Source organism: Humulus lupulus, chromosome 6, assembly GCF_963169125.1.
Source record: "Humulus lupulus chromosome 6, drHumLupu1.1, whole genome shotgun sequence".
In the NCBI taxonomy this organism is placed as follows: domain Eukaryota; kingdom Viridiplantae; phylum Streptophyta; class Magnoliopsida; order Rosales; family Cannabaceae; genus Humulus; species Humulus lupulus.
The window spans coordinates 218,109,016-218,130,033 of NC_084798.1; the positions used below are offsets into that span (position 1 = coordinate 218,109,016).

Here is a 21,018-nt window from a genome sequence, read left to right on the forward strand (position 1 = left end):
TCTGATCGTCTGGCACGCATACTCGATCCTTATATCTCAATAAACCTTGACTGGATATTGAGAAATCTGTAGTCTTGCCTTCTCGGACTGCATTCATGTGCGTTGCTAGTGAATCATCATGTCTCTGACCATTCCGTATGTCTTCTAGCAGATTCGATTGGATAGACAAGTTAGCCAGCTTGCCTACAACCACTTCTATTCCGGCACTGATAAGCTCCTGCTGTAGTGGCTTTTCTATTCCGGATAAGGCTGCTAAGTTCCCATAACTTTTTCGGCTAAGTGCATCGGCAACTACGTTTGCCTTCCCCGGGTGGTATAGGATTTCGCAGTCGTAATCCTTTACTAATTCCAACCACCGGCGCTGCCTCATGTTAAGCTCCTTCTGAGTAAAGAAGTATTTTAAACTTTTGTGGTCCGTATAAATCTCGCACCGTTCTCCGTAAAGATAATGGCGCCAGATTTTTAACGCAAAGACCACCGCTGCCAACTCCATATCGTGAGTTGGATAGCGTTGTTCATACTCCTTTAACTGACGTGACGCGTAGGCTATCACCTTGTCATTTTGCATCAGTACGCATCCCAATCCTAACTTTGATGCATCACAGTAGACAACGAACTTGTCGTTGGGTGTTGGGACACTAAGTACTGGTGTTGAGCAAAGCTTATCCTTAAGCAACTGGAAGCTTTCCTCACACTTATCATTCCAGTTAAACTTTTGTTGCTTCCGGGTCAGGTTGGTGAGTGGAGTGGCTATTTTAGAAAAGCCCTCTACAAACTTTCTATAGTAACTTGCTAGCCCTAAGAAGCTTCTTACTTCCGACGCGTTCTTTGGTCTAGGCCAATCTTTCACGGCCTCTACCTTCGATGGATCTACTGCAACTCCGTCTTTCGATATGATGTGCCCGAGGAACGCCACTTGTGAGAGCCAAAACTCGCATTTCTTGAACTTCGCGTAGAGTTGGTGCTCCTTCAATCGCGTCAAAATTATCCTCAAGTGTTCCTCGTGCTCCACTTCATCCTTGGAGTAAATTAAAATGTCGTCGATGAACACAACGACGAATTTATCCAAGTAGTCCTTGAAGACCCTATTCATTAAGTCCATAAACGCGGCTGGCGCGTTAGTAAGACCAAAAGACATAACCAAGAACTCGTAATGTCCATAACGAGTCCTAAAGGCTGTCTTAGGAATATCTTCCCCCTTTACCTTGAGCTGATGATACCCGGACCGTAAATCGATCTTAGAGAATACAGTCGCGCCTCGGAGTTGATCAAACAAATCATCAATCCGAGGTAGCGGGTATTTGTTCTTAATCGTTACTTTATTCAGCTCACGGTAGTCTATGCACATGCGCATACTTCCGTCCTTTTTTTTCACGAATAGTACCGGAGCTCCCCATGGTGAATGGCTTGGCCTAATGAAACCCAAGTCTAGGAGTTCTTGTAGCTGCGTCTTTAACTCCTTGAGTTCCGTAGGTGCCATCCGGTATGGTGCCTTAGAGATAGGCTCGGTGCCCGGTACTAATTCTATCGTGAAGTCTATTTCTCTAGTTGGCGGCAATCCTGGCAAGTCATCGGGGAAAACTTCTGGAAATTCTTGTATGACTCGAACATCTCCAACTTTGAGTGATGTCTCCTTCTCCACATTCGTGATGTTGGCTAAGAATGCTTGACATCCTTTCTCCATCATTCTCTGAGCTTTGAGAGATGATACTAACGGTGTGCGTAGTCCTGAAGCTTGTCCCATGAAGCACAGTTTCTGGCCGTCAGGAGTATCGAATGTCACCTTCTTGCGTCTGCAGTCGATCGTTGCGCCATGCCGTGCTAGCCAATCCATGCCTAGTATGACGTCGAAGTCTTTGATCACCAGCTCTATCAGGTCTCCTTCTAGTTCCTTGTCCTTAATCTTGATTGGTACGCCTCGTACAATTCGTGATGATAGAACTACTTTGCCCGAAGGCAACTCGGTTGCAAACCTAGTTCTAAATCTTTCACTAGGTTTGTCTAGTTTATCTATCATTCCTAACGAAATATACGAATGGGTGGCTCCCGAATCAAATAATACATGACATAATTTATTGAGGATGGAAACCTGACCTGTGACCACCTTGTTGCTAGCATCCGCCTCTCCTTGGGTTAAAGCAAAAACCCGAGCAGGAACCATCTTTTCGTCCTTCTTTCCTTCCGGCTTTTGCTGAGGACAGTCTCTTTTACGATGCCCTTCTTGACCACAGTTGAAACACTCCTTGGTGTTGGCACGACATTCTCCGGGGTGCTTCTTCTGACATTTGGCACATGGCGGGTATTCCACGTAGCCCGACCTATTTCCCCCATTACTTGGTCGTGCCCTTTTATTGTTGTCGGCTTGCTTGTTGTCAGGATGCCTTCTCTTCTGTCCGTTACCGTTGTTGCTGGACTGATTGTTGTTCCGACTGGCCTGAGGTTGGCTCTGCTGCCTAGGTTCCGGCTTGCTGGCTTCTTCTTTGCTCACGTTGGCTTGCAACCTTTCTACTTCAATTGCCGTCTCAAGAACGTCGGCATATGAAGTGTTTCCCGGGTTTGCTAGCTTCACCCCCATCTCAATCTTTGGTCGGAGTCCTCTCACGAATTTGTTCACCCTCAGATAATCGGTCGGAACTAACTCTGCCGCGAACTTGGCTAAGCGATCAAACTGACGAGCATATTCCGCCACTGTTAAGTTCCCTTGCTTCAGATTGGTGAACTCCTCAACTCTCGTAGCAAGCACTGCTGAATTGTAGTACTTCTTGTGGAAGAGCTCCACAAATCGGGTCCACGTCATAGTGGCAGCATCGTGGGATTGCTGGACCAAATCCCACCATATCCTGGCATCTTTCTTGAGTAAAGATGAGACGCAGGATATGCGGTCAGCATTATTGAGGTTCATGTGGGCTAGGATCGGCTCCACATTCCTTAGCCATTCTTCTGCTTCAAAGGGGTCCGTAGTCCCTTCGAAGTTCGGAGCGTGCTGCTTGCGGAACCTCTCGTACACTGGCTCCATATGCTGTACAGGATAAGGAGCGTAGTTCGTCATAGGCCATCCCCCATACGGACCAACTTGTTGGGGTGCTGGGGCCATTGGCTGTGGCTGCGGCTGCGGCTGTGGCTGTGGCGGAGGCTGAGGCTGAGATTGAGCCTGTTGGCGTTGTTGCTGCAGAAGTTCCTCAACTTGCTGTCGCAGTCTGGCAATCTCTGCAGTGTTGTCAGCTGGCTGTGCCGGCGCATTGCGGCGAGCAGTAACACGCACTCTCCTTCGGCGAACGGTAGGGACCGCATTGGTCGCTGGAACATCGTTGGAAGCGTTCCCGTTGGTGCGAGCAGATCTTCGGAGAGACATCGTAGCAGAGTTCTAACAGTTAAAAGAAACATGTTAGAACTTTTTTCCTAATAGGCTCTAAGGCAAAAACTTATTCTAAAACAAACATATCTCGGACCTATTTATTATGACTTTTTATGAAAAATTATATAGGTCTTTATTTATTATTAGAGTGGGTTTCTATACTTAGAAAAACAAGTCATCTTTATTTTCTAAGTGTGTTTCTAATAATCCTATATGACTTAATTCTCAGGCTCGAAACTTACCTTTGTTCCAAAGTTAACCATATTGAGGGAGGGCTGGGATCAGTAAAATCGTTCCCACTACTAAGGCCCCCTAACTCTCAACAAGGAAACCAGGTTCATTGATTCGTATCCACCCTCACCGAACTCAGTCATTATTCATTTTATTTAGTATTTATTATGATTGTGAAAAAAATTCAAACTCACACATGATATTCAAATAGCATGTTTATTCATTTGGAAAACAATTTCACTTATTACAATCATAACATAAAAGTAAATAAAACAAATAAAAACTACTAATCTAAAAATCGGGATCTTCTACATCTGATCCGTCATCTAACATATCATCATCTATAGCCTCATAGTCATCATTATCATGAGCATCAAAATGCCCTCTAGGAAGGTTTGTGAGAATCCTATTCTTTTGCTCCTTGGTGAATTGAAATTCAAATTTTGCGGTGAACCTAACTAAGAGGAAGTAGTATCTCATTGCTAATGGTGATTCATCCTCATCATTCATTTCTTCCCATATTTCTTCTAAGGCTGCTATTACAGGATGGAAATCTTTAAACAACCTAATCACTAATACATATTGTTCCGTTGATCTTAGCATTATTTGTTTAGCCTCTTGAAGGCCACCTATTGCTTGGTGAAACAAAAGCAACCTTCGTGTAATCCTTTCTAAGGCTCCTATGGTGTTTCTTGGCTCCCTTATTCTTTTTAAGGCCTTAATGGCTCGGATATCTTGGTAGGTTAAAGCTCCATTCATTTTTAACTGAAACATAAACACTAAAGTTGTTAGCTATACACATAGACAAAGTAACTTGTAACTTGTAACTTAAACACTTACTTGGCGGTCCGATTCGGAGCTTTGAGCATGTGTATCGAGGAGAACTTCATGCGAAGGAACCGTTTGCTCTGATACCAACTGTAATGACCCACTAATCTAGACTAATTGGACCATTATCGAAACTATACATAAAACTTACATTTTTACGAAAATACCATAATTTATTGAGTAACTTGAAAAATAAGAGTTATTTACAAATAAACAGAATACTAAGAAGGATTTTGGGATCCCATTGTCTTTAAAACAAAACAAGATTTAAAATAAAATACATTTCATAATAATGCGGAAAATACACATAAAAACCATAAAAACATAAAAGGAGACTATATCCTCGAATCGAATAACGCTCGGCCCCTTGACTCCATTCCTCATCGATACACATTCTCCAAGCGTCACGAATCTTTCCGCCTCTAAACTTATTTTCCTGCACATAAACAGAAAGGAGTGAGCCTAATGCCCAGTAAGGAAAATCTAACACAAAGTCACATACATAATTTCATAAGAAAACATAAAGACTTAACATAATACATATAACATACACTTATTATAATGGCCATTATTACTTGGGGTCCCATAGACTAAACAAGCATATGCCCATGGGGTTAATGGGGTCCTACTAGCTAAGTAGGTCATATGCCCATAACCCATTTGGGGTCTTGTTAGTCATATGGGTCATATGCCCAAGCCTACATACACATATACATATCATAACACTTTTAATAACATAAACATATAGATAACATAAGCACATAACATATTAATTCTAGCCTATTTTCCTTACCAAAGTTACCGGGATAAAATGGACTGAGTTAGGACTTTTGGAACACTCCTAAAACCACAATGAACAAGGGTGAGTCTAAAGAAAGGAGATGAAATGAAAGAGAATAGGAAGACTAAACCATTAAACGAAAATATGCTTACCACCACTTAAGTGCTTAAGAACTTGGATTCCCTAACCAAAAATAAGAATAAGGTTAGGGGACTGAGTAGAAGGTTTTGAGAAAAGAAATAACATAGAATACAGAAAGGACTAGAGTTTTGGGTTTACCTCAAAGATTGCAAGATCAATCTAACCTCCACCGAAATACTATAGAACTCACTTCCCAAGTGTTTGATAAGCTTATGATGTTTAAGCTTATAGTTTTTCCCCAAACCAAGTGTTTACACTCTCACACTCACTTAACACTAGCAGCCTCTGAACTTAGAGCAAATGGTGAATAATGGCTGGGTACTAGGTCCTATTTATAGAGTTTGGGAATGAAAATATCTTGATTTTACTTGAATAAAAATAATGGCTTTTTAGGTGAAAATCATTTGAATAATCGTTCAGCAGAGGCTGAAGACTCGTTCAGAAGATGCTGGACTGTTGAAGGAGTTTGAATGGCTGAAGGGAAAAGAATTCAAATGTATTTGAATTCATGCTGGTGGAGGCGATATATCGCCCCCTATAGGCGATATATCGCCTGGACCTTTGTTCCCGAGGCGACCGTGCATCGATTCGTGTTTTCCGTATCTACGTGCTGCGACATATCGCCCCCTATAGCTGCGATATATCGGCATACGCTGAATATTTAAACACGAATTTACACATTTTTAGCTGAGTTTGAATGGAGTAAACAGCCTTGACTAAGCCCTCAACGTGCTCAAAGCTGCTGACTGACCCTATACATTAAAACTTTTACCCTTATTTAATTTAATCCTCAAAAATACTAAATCCTTAATTACCATTCAAAACATGTGCTTAAAATCCTATTGGTTGATGTCTAAACCTTATAATATAATAATATATTCCTTAATATCAGACACATTAATCAAACCTTAGGTTATACTTAATATTCTTAAACTATAGGTTAAACTTAGAAAATCTATAAGTACTACTATGAGTGTCCAAATAACTCCCGGTCTGAACCAAAAATCCAAAGTAACAATGATAACACTAAACATACTATAATACTACTAAACAATTAGCTAAGTAAAGTTCTTGGACTCTACAAAAAGCTAGAGTGCTTACCAGCAGCAGGACTGCCCCAGAGTGTTACTTATTTGTCCATAGAAGGATGCAGTCTGCTAATTCCCAGGTGCAAGGAAGGAACAGGGGAAGATTGGCCCAAAGTTCAACACATTCCTAACATACGAACTGAAGAAACAGAATTTAATAAGAGACAAGTAGGCGGCAGGTAACTTTCCTTGTCATTATTTTTGTAAATATATTTTGATTTATAGATTAATTCAAAGATTGCATTAGTAAAAATATTCTGTATATAATATTAATTAAATAATAAATATTGTGTATATATAAGTAGCTAATGAGACTAAGAATTTGGTGTTTAGCTTATTTGTTCTCAAACCATCCACGTCTCATTATTATTATTTAATACAGAGTATTTGAAACTTATGTACTTGCAATTGTACAAATAAATATAAAACTTTCTTTTATTTTTTAAAATTATTCTTTTTCGCTGATTTTCTGAGTTTCTATTTTCAAGGTACTAATCAATAGATTTGCAGGGGAATTGGTTTTTATGGTCCGAGGATTGGTGATATTGATGATTGATTGGGCTTCTTTAATCTGGTTGGTACTCCCTTTGCTGCTACTATAACAGAGTTATGACTTGTGACTGAGATTGCCTGATGTATTGTTGTGAACATTATTGCTTGGAATCATCTTTCTTAATTTCATAATGTTTTGTGGGTGAGAATGTGATAGTGCTGTAATCTTTATGATCATTTCATTTACTTGTATTAGAAAACCCATAGTTTAAATGTGTAAGTGTTTCCAAAATTTTCTTTTAGAGATGTAATAATATTCTAAAGTTTTCTAATGACAATATTATGTCTGTTGATGCAGAGATGGCACCTCTTTAAATGATAATTTCACATTATGCATGAGATGAGAATGTTATATATGGTTCTTAACATAATATTATTGTTACGAAAATACATTATAGACGAAGGTGTTTTCCGTTTATTGATCTCCCCTAATATTATCCTATCAAGTTCTTTGATTAATTTTCATAAAGTCTTTTTCTTGACCAAAAAAATTACAGATTTTTTAAGATAGTTTCATATATATTATTATGAATGAGATGACAATATTATGATCCTTGTTCCTTAGTTTTACTTTTCTTATAAGGCAATATTATGACAAATATTTCTTTTTGGTTTGTAGAGTATTTGGCCAATGAGAAAGACTGTTTTTGTAATCTTTCTAAATTTCTATGTATAAACCAATCCTCATAGATGTAGCCATGCATCAGATAAAACCATATAAAAGGGGTATAATATGCATACTTTTCTTTGAATGACTCATATCTACTCAAAGTTTTGCTGCTACTAAATACATTTGCATTGATCATCTATTTTTCTTATATTTTTCTATCTATATGTTCTTAGAGCAGAGAACCACATCACATAGGGACTGGTGTTGCCTTCATTGGAATCCTTCTCGACTTTGCTCTTCAGTCTTATGATGTCTTTCGCTCTTTGGTCTTTCAATTTTGCTTTTGGCGAACTGCACCAACTCCCATTGGGGAGTCTCCTAATGGCTTGTGGAGTTTCCTTTCTTCTTCTCTTTACCAATTGGGATTATTCAATAAGGCACAACAAACATGGTAAAGTCAAGTCCAAACTGTTAACTTGGACAAAAAACATGGGATTTTGATCCTGTTTAACTTGTAAAAATTTATTAATGTGCAGCAATCCAAGGTTGAATGTCAGTGTTTACAGAGTTCATCATTTAATTATATCAGCATCTCAGAAGCTCTCATGCTCCTGGGTGACTTCAAACTATGTAGGTCCCTACATGAAGATTTGTACCAAATCCATGTTCCTTATTCAGGTCATAAAAATCTTCAAGAACAACTTGTTTGATATTTCATGTCTTTTGTTCTTTTGGTCTAATATGATATCCTTTTTATTACTCTAATTTAAGCTAGTTGGCACAATTATTGGTCCAGTTCCTACTTTTCCATGGCATATATGGTGGTTACTTTCAACCATTGATCATGTCATCAACACAGAATTTGGTAATGATGTTTTCTACTTTTCCTACAAGTTTGAGTACTGAATCTTGACTTTAAAATTTGTTGGAAGTTTGTTGACAGTTGGAAAAAACATCAAGACTGCAGCTTGGTTTCAACTCGAAGTCTTACTGTTAATTCCCAAGTGCAAGGAAGAACACAGGGAAAGATTGGCATATTATTCAATTCAACACATAGCTAAAAAACACTAACTGAATAAAGTCATGTCTCTCTTAGACAGCAGGTAAAACGTACTTTCTTTTTGCATTTCAAGATCAATTCAAAGTCAGTATTAGTAGAAGTCATTATTCTTTTGTGCAAATTTGTTTTATTTTTCCTCAATACTATTTCAACTCACTGTGATACAGGTGTACATTTGCTACATCAATTTAAGAGTCCAAGTTGCTATTAATCAAATAATCAATAGCCTCTTTTATTTTAGAAAAGTTAATTATTTTTACTGGTTTTCTGAATTTATTTTTCCAATCATGCTGATGAATAGATTTGCAGGAACACATGATTGTTTATTACACGGGTGGGGATCGAGTTATGAATTTCATCGAGTCTCAATGATTTCAGCCAATGAGACAATGCAGACTCTCAACTTTGTGGGATATATTTATATATATTGCCTTGTTTAATTTGGTTAGTATTTCTCTCTTTAATTTGTTGCCATTATGTATCATTATTATGTTACAGAAAATTGTTGTTATGACTTGTGACTGAGATTAACAGATCGAAATCTGCAGGAAGGCAAGCAAATTACACAGAAAAGGTTCTAAGAATATTCAACATGCCAAGAGTGTTACAGTTCCCTTAGCTGGTCATTTTAAGTTCACAGCTGATTAATGTCCTGAAACTGAAGCAGAAGTAAAACTGTAAAAGACAAGGATAAAGTCCCATATGCACCGCACTTGGTTGTTTGATGTATGTAAAATGCTTATGCCCTCAGTTTTCTTGATGTCTAATCCTGGGCTCGAGCATTGGCTTGGTGTGAAATGGTCAATGAGGTATCTCAAAGGTACAAGCACACATGGTAAGGTGTACAAGAAAAATGCTGGAAAGATATGGCTCGAAGGGTTTGTAGATTCTGATTTTGCTTCAAATCAAGATTCAAGAAAGTCCCTCATTTTCTATGTTGTTACAATAGTGGGAGCACAGTGAGTTGGAAGTCTCATCAGCAACAAATCATTGCTTTTTCCACGTCTGAAGCTGAATTCATGGCGACTGTAGAAGCTTGTAAGGAAGTAGTGGGAGTATTGCTTAAACTTGTTGAACATTGATACAAGCTTGTTGAAGTTCTTGAGCTAAATCATCATGAGCTTTCCTTATTACTAGTCCTCCAGAACACATCCAGCAAGCAGTGTTTTTACCACTCTGGCTTTGCCTATGCACGCTAACTCAGTTCATCAAGTTTGTTTCAGATGAGTATTGTATTTCACATCTTTGTAGAAAGAAGATCACTTTGAGAGTTTTGAGAGCTTTGAGTGTGGTTGTACAAGGGGTTCTCGGGTTTGGTTCTAAGGGTACAGAAAGAGTGAGTTTGGTGAGAGAGTTGGTACCAAGAAACCATTGAATATCTTCAACTGTAACAAAGATTGTATTGCTGATTCTCTATATATATGTAGGTTTAAAATAAATCTTGACTTACTAATGAGTCATGAGTTATTGGTTTAATGTGTTATTCTCAATATCCATATTTTAAAAATACATATAAATAATATGTATTTTAAATATTTAAATAAAATAAAAATTTTAACAAAAAAATATAGAAACTTGTTAAAATAGCAGTTTTCTTTTCTAAAATATTATATATTATTTTAAATTTTTTTTAAAACAAGATAAAATAAAATTATTAAAATTGACCAAAAAATAAATTAAAGAATGACAAAAGTATTAATTTTTTTTTTAAATTATCTTTTTAGTTAATGTGGTGCCTATATATATTTTTGGGTGCCTATATATATTATATATATATATATATATATATATATATTACCTTAACAAAGATTTGAAAGAAGAAACGCTAAATCTAAAAAAAAGGAAATAATATTTATAATAAATAAAAATAATAATAAACACCATTCATATTAAAAAGAAATTGCAAAACAACCAAAGAAAAATTTCATATAAAATTAGTAATATAAAAAAAATAAGCTAAAAAAATGATAATCAAATTACAAACATACCGCCTTCTAAATTAATAAAACTTGAATAAGATTAAAACTATGGCATAAATCAATTTTTATAAAAAAAAAATATGGGAAAATAAAACCATAAAAGTGAAATTTTTTAAAAAAAGTCATAGATTAATTTTTTTTTTTTTAAACCATATTTTTGCACACTCTATAAAAGATCTCATATAAAATGTAATTTACTTATAAAAATATGGCATTGCCATAGATCTAGCTTTAAAAAATTAACTTTCAAAAATCAATAACTAATATAGATTTTTCAAAAAGCCATTAAATAATAATACAACTTAAATGTGAAAAAAGCTATGACTTAATTTCAAACTTAATTATTTATATGGGAAATAAAAAAACCATATATTTGAAAAATTAAAATAAAAGCCATAAAAACAAGGGGTTTTTTCATCTATACGGATATAGAAAATTCTTTATTCATTTATACGGTTTTTTAAAAAATGTTTCATTTATATATAATTCTTAAGTTTTTATTTCTAGAATACGGTCTTAACTTTATTCTTTAGTTTTTTGGAGGCTTTATTTGGTTTTCTCAACCTAAATTTACATGTTTTCCAACTTTGATAATGAGTCATGTCCTTTTTCATATTTTTCTCTATCATTCGTCTAAATTAATCACCCATCACAACTAGTAATGATCAGTGAATTAGACATTTTACTTTAATAACTTTATATATATATATACATATATAAAATTATATGTATATTTAAATTTTTAAAACAATTAATGAAATACTATTTTTTTTACCATGATGGAATCACATATGTTCAATGCTTTCTTGTGACCTTTCTTCATTTGAAAGCCAAAAAAATTTGATTTACATCATAATGTACCAATATGTGTTGTAATTTGCATATGATATTTTGAAGTTGCTTTAGTTGCAAATGAAGATTTTTTTATGTTGCTTTAGTTTCAAATTAGATTGCTTAAGTCATTGAAATTTGTATATGAATTTTTTTAAGTTACTTTTGGTTGCATTGGATTTCATAATGATGATTAATTTACAATATGAGGTTGCTATAGCTGCTTAACATGATAAAATTTGCATGAGTTTTTAAGATGCTATCGATTAAAATGGATTGCATAAGGTTGCATAAGAATGATTAATTTACATAATGAGATTTATATATAGTTGCTTAACATGCTGAAATATATAAATTAATTTTTATAAGTTGTTTTAGGTTGCATAGCAAGTTGTAATTTGCATTTGAGGTTGCATAAGGTATTTTGAGTTGCATTAGATTGCATTTGAGATTGTAACGGGTTTCTTTAAGTTGCATTGGGCTTGCATTTGAGGTTGCACTTGGTTAAATTTTAATAATTTATTTTGCAAACTTGGGTTACATTTGAATATGCATTGGGTTGCATTGGGGTAGGTTACGCTTGCATTAGTTTCAATGAGCGTGTATATAAGGTTGCAGATGGTTGCATTGGGCGTGTATGTAAGATTCCATTTGAAATTGCATGTGGGTTACTTTAGGTTGCATTAAGAATTGCATTTAGTTGCATTCGGTTGCATAGAGGTAACTCAAGCTTTCTATGTGTTGTTTTAGGTTGCATGTGGTTGTATTTGTAATTCATATGGATAACTCACAGTAGGAGTTGCAATGAGTTGCAGTGGGTTGCACTTGGACTAGCCATGCATTGCTTTAGGTAGCATGTGGTTGCATTCGTAATTCATTTGGATAACTCATATTAGGAGTTGTAGTTAGTTGCAGTGGGTTGCAGTTGGACTATCCATGTGTTTCTCTCGGTTGCATGTGGTTGCATTCGTAATTCATAAGAATAACTCACATTAGGATTTGCATTGGGTTGCACTTGGACTAGCCTTATGTTGGTTTAGGTTGCATGTGGTTGCATTCGTAATTCATATGGATAACTCATATTAGGAGTTGTAGTGAGTTGCAGTTGGTTGCACTTGGACTAGTCATGTGTTGCTATCAATTGCATGTGGTTGCGTTCGTAATTCATAAGGATAACTCACATTAGGAGTTGCAGTGGGTTGCACTTGGACTAGCCATGCATTGCTTTAGGTTGCATGTGATTGCATTCATAATTCATATGGATAACTCATATTAGGAGTTCATATTAGGAGTTGCAGTGGGTTGCACTTGGACTAGCCATGTGTTGCTTTCAATTGCATATGGTTGCATTTGTAATTCATATGGATAACTCACATTAGGAGTTGCATTGGGTTGCACTTGGACTAGCCTTATGTTGGTTTAGGTTGCATGTGGTTACATTCGTAATTCATATGGATAACTCATATTAGGAGTTGCAGTGGGTTGCAGTTGGTTGCACTTGGACTAGCCATGTGTTGCTCTCGGTTGCATGTGGTTGCATTCGTAATTCATAAGGATAACTCACATTAGGAGTTGCAGTGGGTTGTACTTGGACTATCCATGCATTGCTTTAGGTTGCATGTGGTTGCATTCGTAATTCAAATGGATAGCTCATATTAGGAGTTCATATTAGGAGTTGCAGTGGATTGCACTTGGACTAGCCATGTGTTGCTTTCAGTTGCATATGGTTGCATTTGTAATTCATATGGATAACTCACATTAGAAGTTGCATTGGGTTGCACTTGGACTAGCCATGTGTTGCTCTCGGTTGCGTGTGGTTGCATTCGTAATTCATAAGGATAACTCACATTAGGAGTTGCATTGGGTTGCACTTGGACTAGCCTTATGTTGGTTTAGGTTGCATGTGGTTGCATTCGTAATTCATATAGATAACTCACATTAAGAGTTGCAGTGGGTTGCAATGAGTTGCAGTGAGAGAGTAAAGTGATTCAAAAGTACAGATACACAGAAAAGAATAACATTTGAATCTCTAACTTGCTTAAGATATTTGATCAATTAACAAATAAGAATAACATTTGAATCTCTAGCTTGCTTAAGATATTTGATCAATTAACAAATAAGAATAACATTTGAATCTCTAACTTGCCCCTCAAAAGAACACTTTCCTAATCACCCTTGCCCCTGTGGGCTAAAATATATTAGTATTATATAGCTAGCTATTTATATATATATATATAATTTATATACATTAATGTTAATAAATAGATGGAAAACATGAGTACATAGATCAATGAAAAAGAGTTATTAGAGTATGCGATTGGACATGAAAACACAAGTCAGAACCACCTAATTCCATAAATCAATATTTAATTTGGGCATAGACCTCACACCGATATTACATATTAAAATCAGAAATCAATGACAAAATGTTTGGAGAAAAGATACTTCTAATAAATAAATAAAAGTGTCATTTCCGAAAATTCCCCACCAAATCCTTGAAAACCAAATCATCAGAATATTCTTATAACAATAAGAATTAAAATGAAAGACCAGTAGCAGCATTTACAGAGATGGGAGAACCATCGTCTGGTTTTGTCAAAAAACAGAGGAGAATAACAACTTTGAGAGAGGTTTTGGTGAGTGGAGCAAACGGTGAAATAAAATTTGGTTCTAAGTTTGTGGGGAATTGGAATACAAAAAACCAACAAATGGGTCTCTAAAATTCATTCCAGCACAGGTCCTCCACAATAAGGACAGGGTACTCTATCTCCCTTTTTTCCCTTGACATTTTCTTGCAAATTAAACACTTGCAAACCTCCCATTTTCTCTCTTTGCATCATTTACTACTACTACACATAGAAAACAAGTTGGAGCTCCTTTTATACTACTACACATAGAAAACAAGTTGGAGTTTTCACATTATTACAATTTGGCAAATCAGTTGCAAATTCATTGCAGAAGAATATATATATATATGTATCGTTTATTTAATATGCTTTAACCAGAATTTGTCATTGGAAATTTACACGAAATTTGCAAGACAGAAAGGCAGAAAAAAAGGCTTATTGATATTGCCGTCGAGCTCCTCGAGCTTGCGCCGCCGAGCCGGAGAGGACTAAAAGACGAGCGTAGACTTGGAGGCTGTCGAGCTCCTTGAGCTTGCGCTGCCGAGAGGAAGAGGAGTAAGAGACGAAAGGCTTCGACAAAATGAGAGTGAGAAGAGAGGAGGTGGAGACACGGAGGTGAAGAGAGGCGGCTGTAGTCTCTTGACACGGAGGTGCAGAACTCTCCAAGCTGAATAACGTTAAGGGTTAGGGAAGGGTAATTTAGACCGTATAATTGCATAAATAAAATTATAACAATGAAAGGAAATAAAAAATGATGTAAAAATGAAAAAAAAAATAGTAACAAACCGTATATTGGGTAATTTCCCTAAAAACAATTCAAAATTTCCATAAAAAAGTTAAAAGGCAAAAAAAAAAAAAACCCATATGTAATTTCCACTTTTTTATTCTTGTCTTTATCTTTCTCTCCTTTTTTTTCTTATTTCAATTAAAAAATATATTTAAAGATATAATATTTATATGATGTAAAGAAAATATAAATAAATTGATATATGGTATAATATAAAAATTAGAGGTAAAACAGAAGAAAGTATGTTTTGGTGATTTATTATAAAAAAAAATAGAGTATAACACATCTGGGTACCAATGACCAATTTGATAGAATTTATATATATATATATATATATATATATAGTAAAGATGATTTTGACTATTATTATTATTATGGCCACACACTTGAGCTTGAGAGCGACAGCGTCCCATTTGCTGAAAATCAGCAGTAAGCCTTTAAAATTCTTACTTTTAATGTGGTGTAGAATGAGGTGATCCAACAGTGTCTTAATCAAAAATAATAATATGTTAGATATAACGAAGAAAATACAATATTAATTTCTAACCTCATAAATAAGAGATAAGTGTTAATTAGAGGCCAAAGATTCCCAACCCACAAAATTTGTTGTTAATTAGCAGAGAAAAGATAAGGCAAAGCAACAAACAAGAAGATAAAATCAAAAGAATTCCAACCAAAACACACTTTACAATCAAAAGTCATATAAAACTTTATAATTTGTGCTAGATTCCTCTTCAAAAGTCAAAAGTCTATTTTAATTTCGTATAATTTTGACCAAAGATTTCAAAGAGAAACTAGGTGAAGGAGGGTTTGGCACTGTGTATAAAGGACAACTTTCTAGTGGTCCCTTTGTTGCAGTCAAAATGTTGGGAAAATCCAAGATTAACAATGATCAAGATTTCATTAATGAAGTTGCTACAATAGGAAGAATTCCCCATGTCAACATTGTAAGATTAATTGGGTTTTGTGTTGATGGTACATGGCAGGCTCTTATATACAAATTCATGTCTAATGAATCTCTAGACAAGTACATTTTTTCACAAGAGACTATGAATAATATAGTCTCCTTGAGTTTTACCCAAGTATTATTTGAGATCTCACTTGGAATAGCTCATGGTATTGAGTACCTTCATCGAGGATGTGGTATGCGTATTCTTCATTTTGATATTAAGCCTCACAACATTCTATTGGACGAAAATTTTATCCCAAAAGTTTCTGATTTTGGGCTAGCAAGATCATGTTCGTTGGATAATAGTTTAGTATCTTTAACTGTTGCAAAAGGAACCATGGGATACATTGCTCCAGAATTGTTCTATAAAAATATTGGAAGAGTATCGAACAAATCAGATGTGTACAGTTTTGGAATGTTGTTAATGGAAATGGAAAATCGAAGAAAAAATGTGAATAGACATACAGAAAAGTCAAGCGACATTTATGTTCCCTTATTGATACACAAGCAACTGAACGAAGGAAAGAATGTAAAAATAGATGACGAACATGTCAGTGAAGAAGAATCAGAGACAATAAAAAAGATGGCCATAGTTGCATTGTGGTGTATACAACTAAGGCCTTGTGATCACCCTACAATGAGCCAAGTCATAGAAATGCTTGAAAGTAACATCGAATGCCTACAAGTACCCCCAAATCTTCATCTATATCCTCAAGAGCAAAAGAGCAAGACATCTTTCTCATTAACATTGTCTAGAGAGGATTCTACAGATGTCAGCAATTATTAGATTAAGATAATTATCAAATTTGTGAGCTTGTACATAAATTTTGTTAAATGATAACTATCAATTTAATTGAAATATAATGTTATTTTCTTCCTTCTCAATTTCTGTAAAGTTTAGTATGAACTTGGTCTGCATATATGTTTTGAGGAAATATAGAACAAATCTCTGTGCTTTCCTAGATGGAAACTTCTCACTATATCAGACTTCGTAAACATATGGCAAATCAAACCACAAAGACAATCACTCACTCACTAACTCACTCTGTTTCATAAAGATTATTGCTTATTTTGATGAGTGGTTTCGGGCACGCAAACACTAGGGGTTGCTTTATGCCATTAAAATAGAGATTGTAGCACTACATTATGATAAATAATGGAACATTTTACACATGAAATAACCACTGATTTGATTACACAGATTCATCGTGTCTTTCATCATGCATAAGGTTTTACTTTCATTTTAATTTAGTTTTTTTTTTTTTTTTTTTTTGAAAAAATGTATTTTAATGAGTTTAGTTTGTGGAGAATTTCATGTCACCTCATCCGTATTTTTCTCCATACACTATTTCCTCCAAGCTTAGCGTTCTTTCACTCTCTGTTTTGAAGGAGTGGGTTGGGGAGCCAACGACCGTGGTGGGTGCCTGAGATGAAATATCTATATGATAACGCAAAATATAATCCCACATTATTTGGAAACAAAATAATTCCCCTTTCTCCCTTCTATAAATTCAACACTCATCTTTTTAAACACAGGCTAGTCTAAGAGTTAGCTAAGTTATATAAAAATGCATATTGTAGGATGATATGCTTGAATATAAATGTTAAAGTATTAAAGTAGACATGAATAAAAATTTATATTAAGATGCAAAATTGTAGACTTGAATATCAATAGAAGAAGAAGGAGGAGGAAAGAAATAATCTAAGCACTCGGCAATGTCTTAGTCGGCATCGTTATGGGGAGTGGTCATCGTGATCGTCATTCTTGTCTCGTCAAGCTATTCCTTTATGGTAACACAAACAATCATATATAAATTTAGCTATATATCTCTTCTTTAACTTATGTATAATAATTTTAACCGTTTTTAATATTAATTTTAATCTATAAGAATATTCTTATATTTAATAATATTTTGTAAACATTTATACTTAAATTAAATGAATAATTAAAAAAATTAAGATATAATATTTTAAAGATATTTTAAATAATTAAATAAATTAAAATATTATATTTTTTAAATATTTTATAATGATAATTACTTTAAAATAATATATAATTAAACAAATTAAAATATGATAGTTTTGAGATATTTTATCATGATAATTATTTAAAAATAATAAAATCATACATTTTATAACTTAAAAAAATTAATTAAACTTAAACCCACCCACTTATTATAATAATATCATATAAAACATATAATATAATCTATTGTGAATTAGTAATAAATTGATTTTTTTCTGTATATATTTAAAAGAAAACACACTTATATCTCAAATGTAATTAAATGTCAAATATTAATTGTATCTATTTGTAACTATTCTTATAATAATCCTCTCCCCCCTCATGGTTTTTTCAATATTTTTGTGGTGTTGTTGATGTTTCTATGTATCTCTTACTTGTTGCTTTTAGTGATTAATTTTGATGTTATGCATATGGTAACTTCTTTGGGTTGGGAGAGACTTGTCTTTTTTTTTTTTTATCCACACTCTTTGGTCTTGCTGGTAAGGATAGTGTGAGTTTTTTTTTTTATTCTTGAGTAGCTTATGCTTCTTTCGGAGTGAGAGATTGTAGCAAAAGACCGTTTTGGTTTGTCTTTGCTTTTCACTACCGAGATCATTATTTATCTCTTTGGTGTAAGGTTAGAGATTTCTTCTTCTTGTTTTCCTGGCTTTTTCTAAATTTGTTTTGACCAAAAGTTTTTATATCTCTATAGTATTTTACAAGAATTCAAATTGTCTCAAATAATCACATATTAAACAATAGTTGACATAAATAGTCTATAAGAAATAACTTGAAGAATATGAGTTTTGTATTCTTTTAAGAGTATGGATTACTGCGTATTTATTTTCCTCAATTTAAGCTTATATTATGATGATTCATTTTGTCCAATTGAGTCTTGCCCTGATGTCCTAGTTTTTGAGATAGTGTATAAATGGACAGATTTTAATATAAAGGCTAAATGCACTTGAAATGTTTGTTGCATTGTTTCATACAACCAAGAAAGTATGTATTAGATACGGGAACATAGTGTGGAAATTTGTTCTTACTTTAGAGCTTCTGAGATGGTTGAACATAGATGGTTGTTCAAGGTTGGAGTCATTTTCGGAAATGGGATTACCCTTTTCTTTAAAAAGTCTACGTATCATATCATGTAATATGCTCATGGAAAATCGCATGAAATGGAATTTACAAAGACTCCCATCGTTGATTGAGTTATTTCTTAAGAATTATGGAGGAGCGGTGGATTCATTTCCAGAAGAATGGTTGCTCCCACCTTCTTTAACTCATCTTTGGATCCGTGGATTTGATAAGCTTACAGCTCTGAACGGCAAAGGTTTTCACCACCTCACCTCACTTCGACAATTGGAACTTTATTCCTTGAAAAAGCTAGAGTGCTTGCCAGCAGAAGGACTGCCCCAGACTCTTACTGTTTTGAGTATATTTGGTTGTCCTCTGTTAAAGCCCAGGTGCAAGGAAGGAACAAGGGAAGATTGGCCCAAGATTCAACACATACCTAACTTAAACACAGATCACTGGTACGCCACGTAGCCTTTTCTTTTTTTTTCAATTTATTTCAATAAATATATTTTGATTTATAAATTGACTCAAAGTATGTTTTTGTAAAAGTTATTATTCTTTTGTACAATTTTGTTTATTTTTCCTCAATACTATTTCAACTCACTGTGATGCTGATGCAAGTTTATATGCAATACATATCAATTTGATAGTCTAATATGTTATTAATCAACTAATAAATATTTTGAATTATATAAGGAGTTAGTTAAATTAAGAATTTGGTATTTTTCAATTCAATATCTTGTTTTTTTTTATTCTTTTGTCTAGATAGATGGTCTTCACTTGTCACTAGTTTAGCTGATTTGTTTTTAAGTCGTCCAGATGTCATTATGAAAATGATTTCTTTTTTGTTTGTAGAATTATGATGTTTGTAATCTATCTCCTTTGTTTTATATATAAACAAATTCTTGTAAATGTAGCCATGTAATTAGATTAGAGAAATTTTGATATTTATACATATTATGGGTTCATATATATCGAGGTGGGCATATATAAATACCTATATTGGAAAAAATAATGCAAAAGTTTATGATCAATTTTGGCTTTTTACAAGTGTTAATAAACCTATTAATTTGGTTTAATGTGAGACAATGTTTCTTTCTACATATAATTATATTATCTGGGGTATTGGTTATTTCTAACTTGCCTTTGTAGGTCTCTTGATTATTTCATCATCAAACATTGCATTTTTTTACCTTTAAATTTCTTGTTCTACAATGCTTAAGTGTGCTGTTTTTTAATATAATTTTTTCTCTCGTCTTTATAGGCATTTCTACAATACATGAGGTGAGGAGTTGTCGCTGTGTTTTTCAACTTCTTTATCTCTTGATGATGTTGGTGTCACCCTTCAATCTTCTTTGGCCCAATTTGGTGGGGTTTAGATGCTGATGATCATTGCCCTTTGGCCAAGTGTCCCATTGCTTCTGGGACTGCTATAGAACAATATCATGTTTTCTGATAGATTTGGTCTTTACTCAAAACTGTTATGTTAGCTGGAAGTTTGTTGACAAGATGACATGTTGATTTTGTTTCTATTTGGCCAATCATCTTTTCAACTTGAAGTCTCTCATTGGTCATAAGGGTCTATAAATATTCTAAGGCTGATGTTTAGAGTAACTTGATGTGGATGTTTGAATCATCTGTGATGTGAATGTTTGAATCATCTGTTTTGTATTTACTGTGTGAAAAGACAAATCTTCTTGTATTTCAAGTGTAATAGTTGTGTACTATTTGTTGTTTTTGTATTTGGTTCTTTGTTTTTGTTATGTGGGAGTTGTTTTTTCCTTTTATTTTGCTTGTTACTATGGTATTCCTCCGCCATAAGTGAGATTTTTCAATAAATTTGAGAAGAGGTCACTCGTGGACAAGTGATCTTCTTCTCTTCCTAAAAAAATGTGCTCTTTAATAAGATTGGTGAAAACATTGAGGGTGTATTGAATTAAATTAAATTAATATAGTGGGGTAATTGAGGACCTCAATTGTCTCTGCCTTGAACAAGCTCCTGTGTTGCTATAAAAGGGTTGTCCTGTTTTCTGAATTCTGATGTTGCAAGACATGGTATTTCAGGTTTTACAGTTAATTTAGTTAGCTAGTGTTATGTTCTCAGAATACATTATTTG

General features: G+C 34.3%; 2 protein-coding genes across 10 annotated transcripts in view; both read left to right on the forward strand.

The window, feature by feature from the left end:
• Window positions 1–6,013: 6,013 nt before the first annotated feature.
• Window positions 6,014–21,018, forward strand: part of LOC133783339 (putative disease resistance RPP13-like protein 1) — a 34,442-nt gene continuing 19,437 nt past the window's right edge. Inside the window, exons 1-8 of one of the 9 annotated variants that reach the window (XR_009870861.1) lie at window positions 6,261–6,603; window positions 6,935–6,998; window positions 7,820–8,037; window positions 8,123–8,264; window positions 8,383–8,451; window positions 8,530–8,689; window positions 8,956–9,090; window positions 9,195–10,122. The gene's annotated coding sequence lies outside the window, so the exon portion shown is untranslated. Of the gene's footprint in view, window positions 6,604–6,934; window positions 6,999–7,819; window positions 8,038–8,122; window positions 8,690–8,955; window positions 9,091–9,194; window positions 10,123–21,018 lie in introns of those variants that run through there. The other 8 variants (XR_009870862.1, XR_009870860.1, XR_009870857.1 and 5 more) reach the window with 8 other exon arrangements.
• On the forward strand, window positions 18,871–20,643 carry LOC133783343 (putative disease resistance protein RGA3). Its single transcript, XM_062222957.1, has 2 exons — window positions 18,871–19,359; window positions 20,166–20,643. The coding sequence occupies exons 1-2, from the start codon at window positions 18,932–18,934 to the stop codon at window positions 20,182–20,184; spliced, it is 447 nt and encodes a 148-aa protein (XP_062078941.1). The 5' UTR covers window positions 18,871–18,931; the 3' UTR covers window positions 20,185–20,643.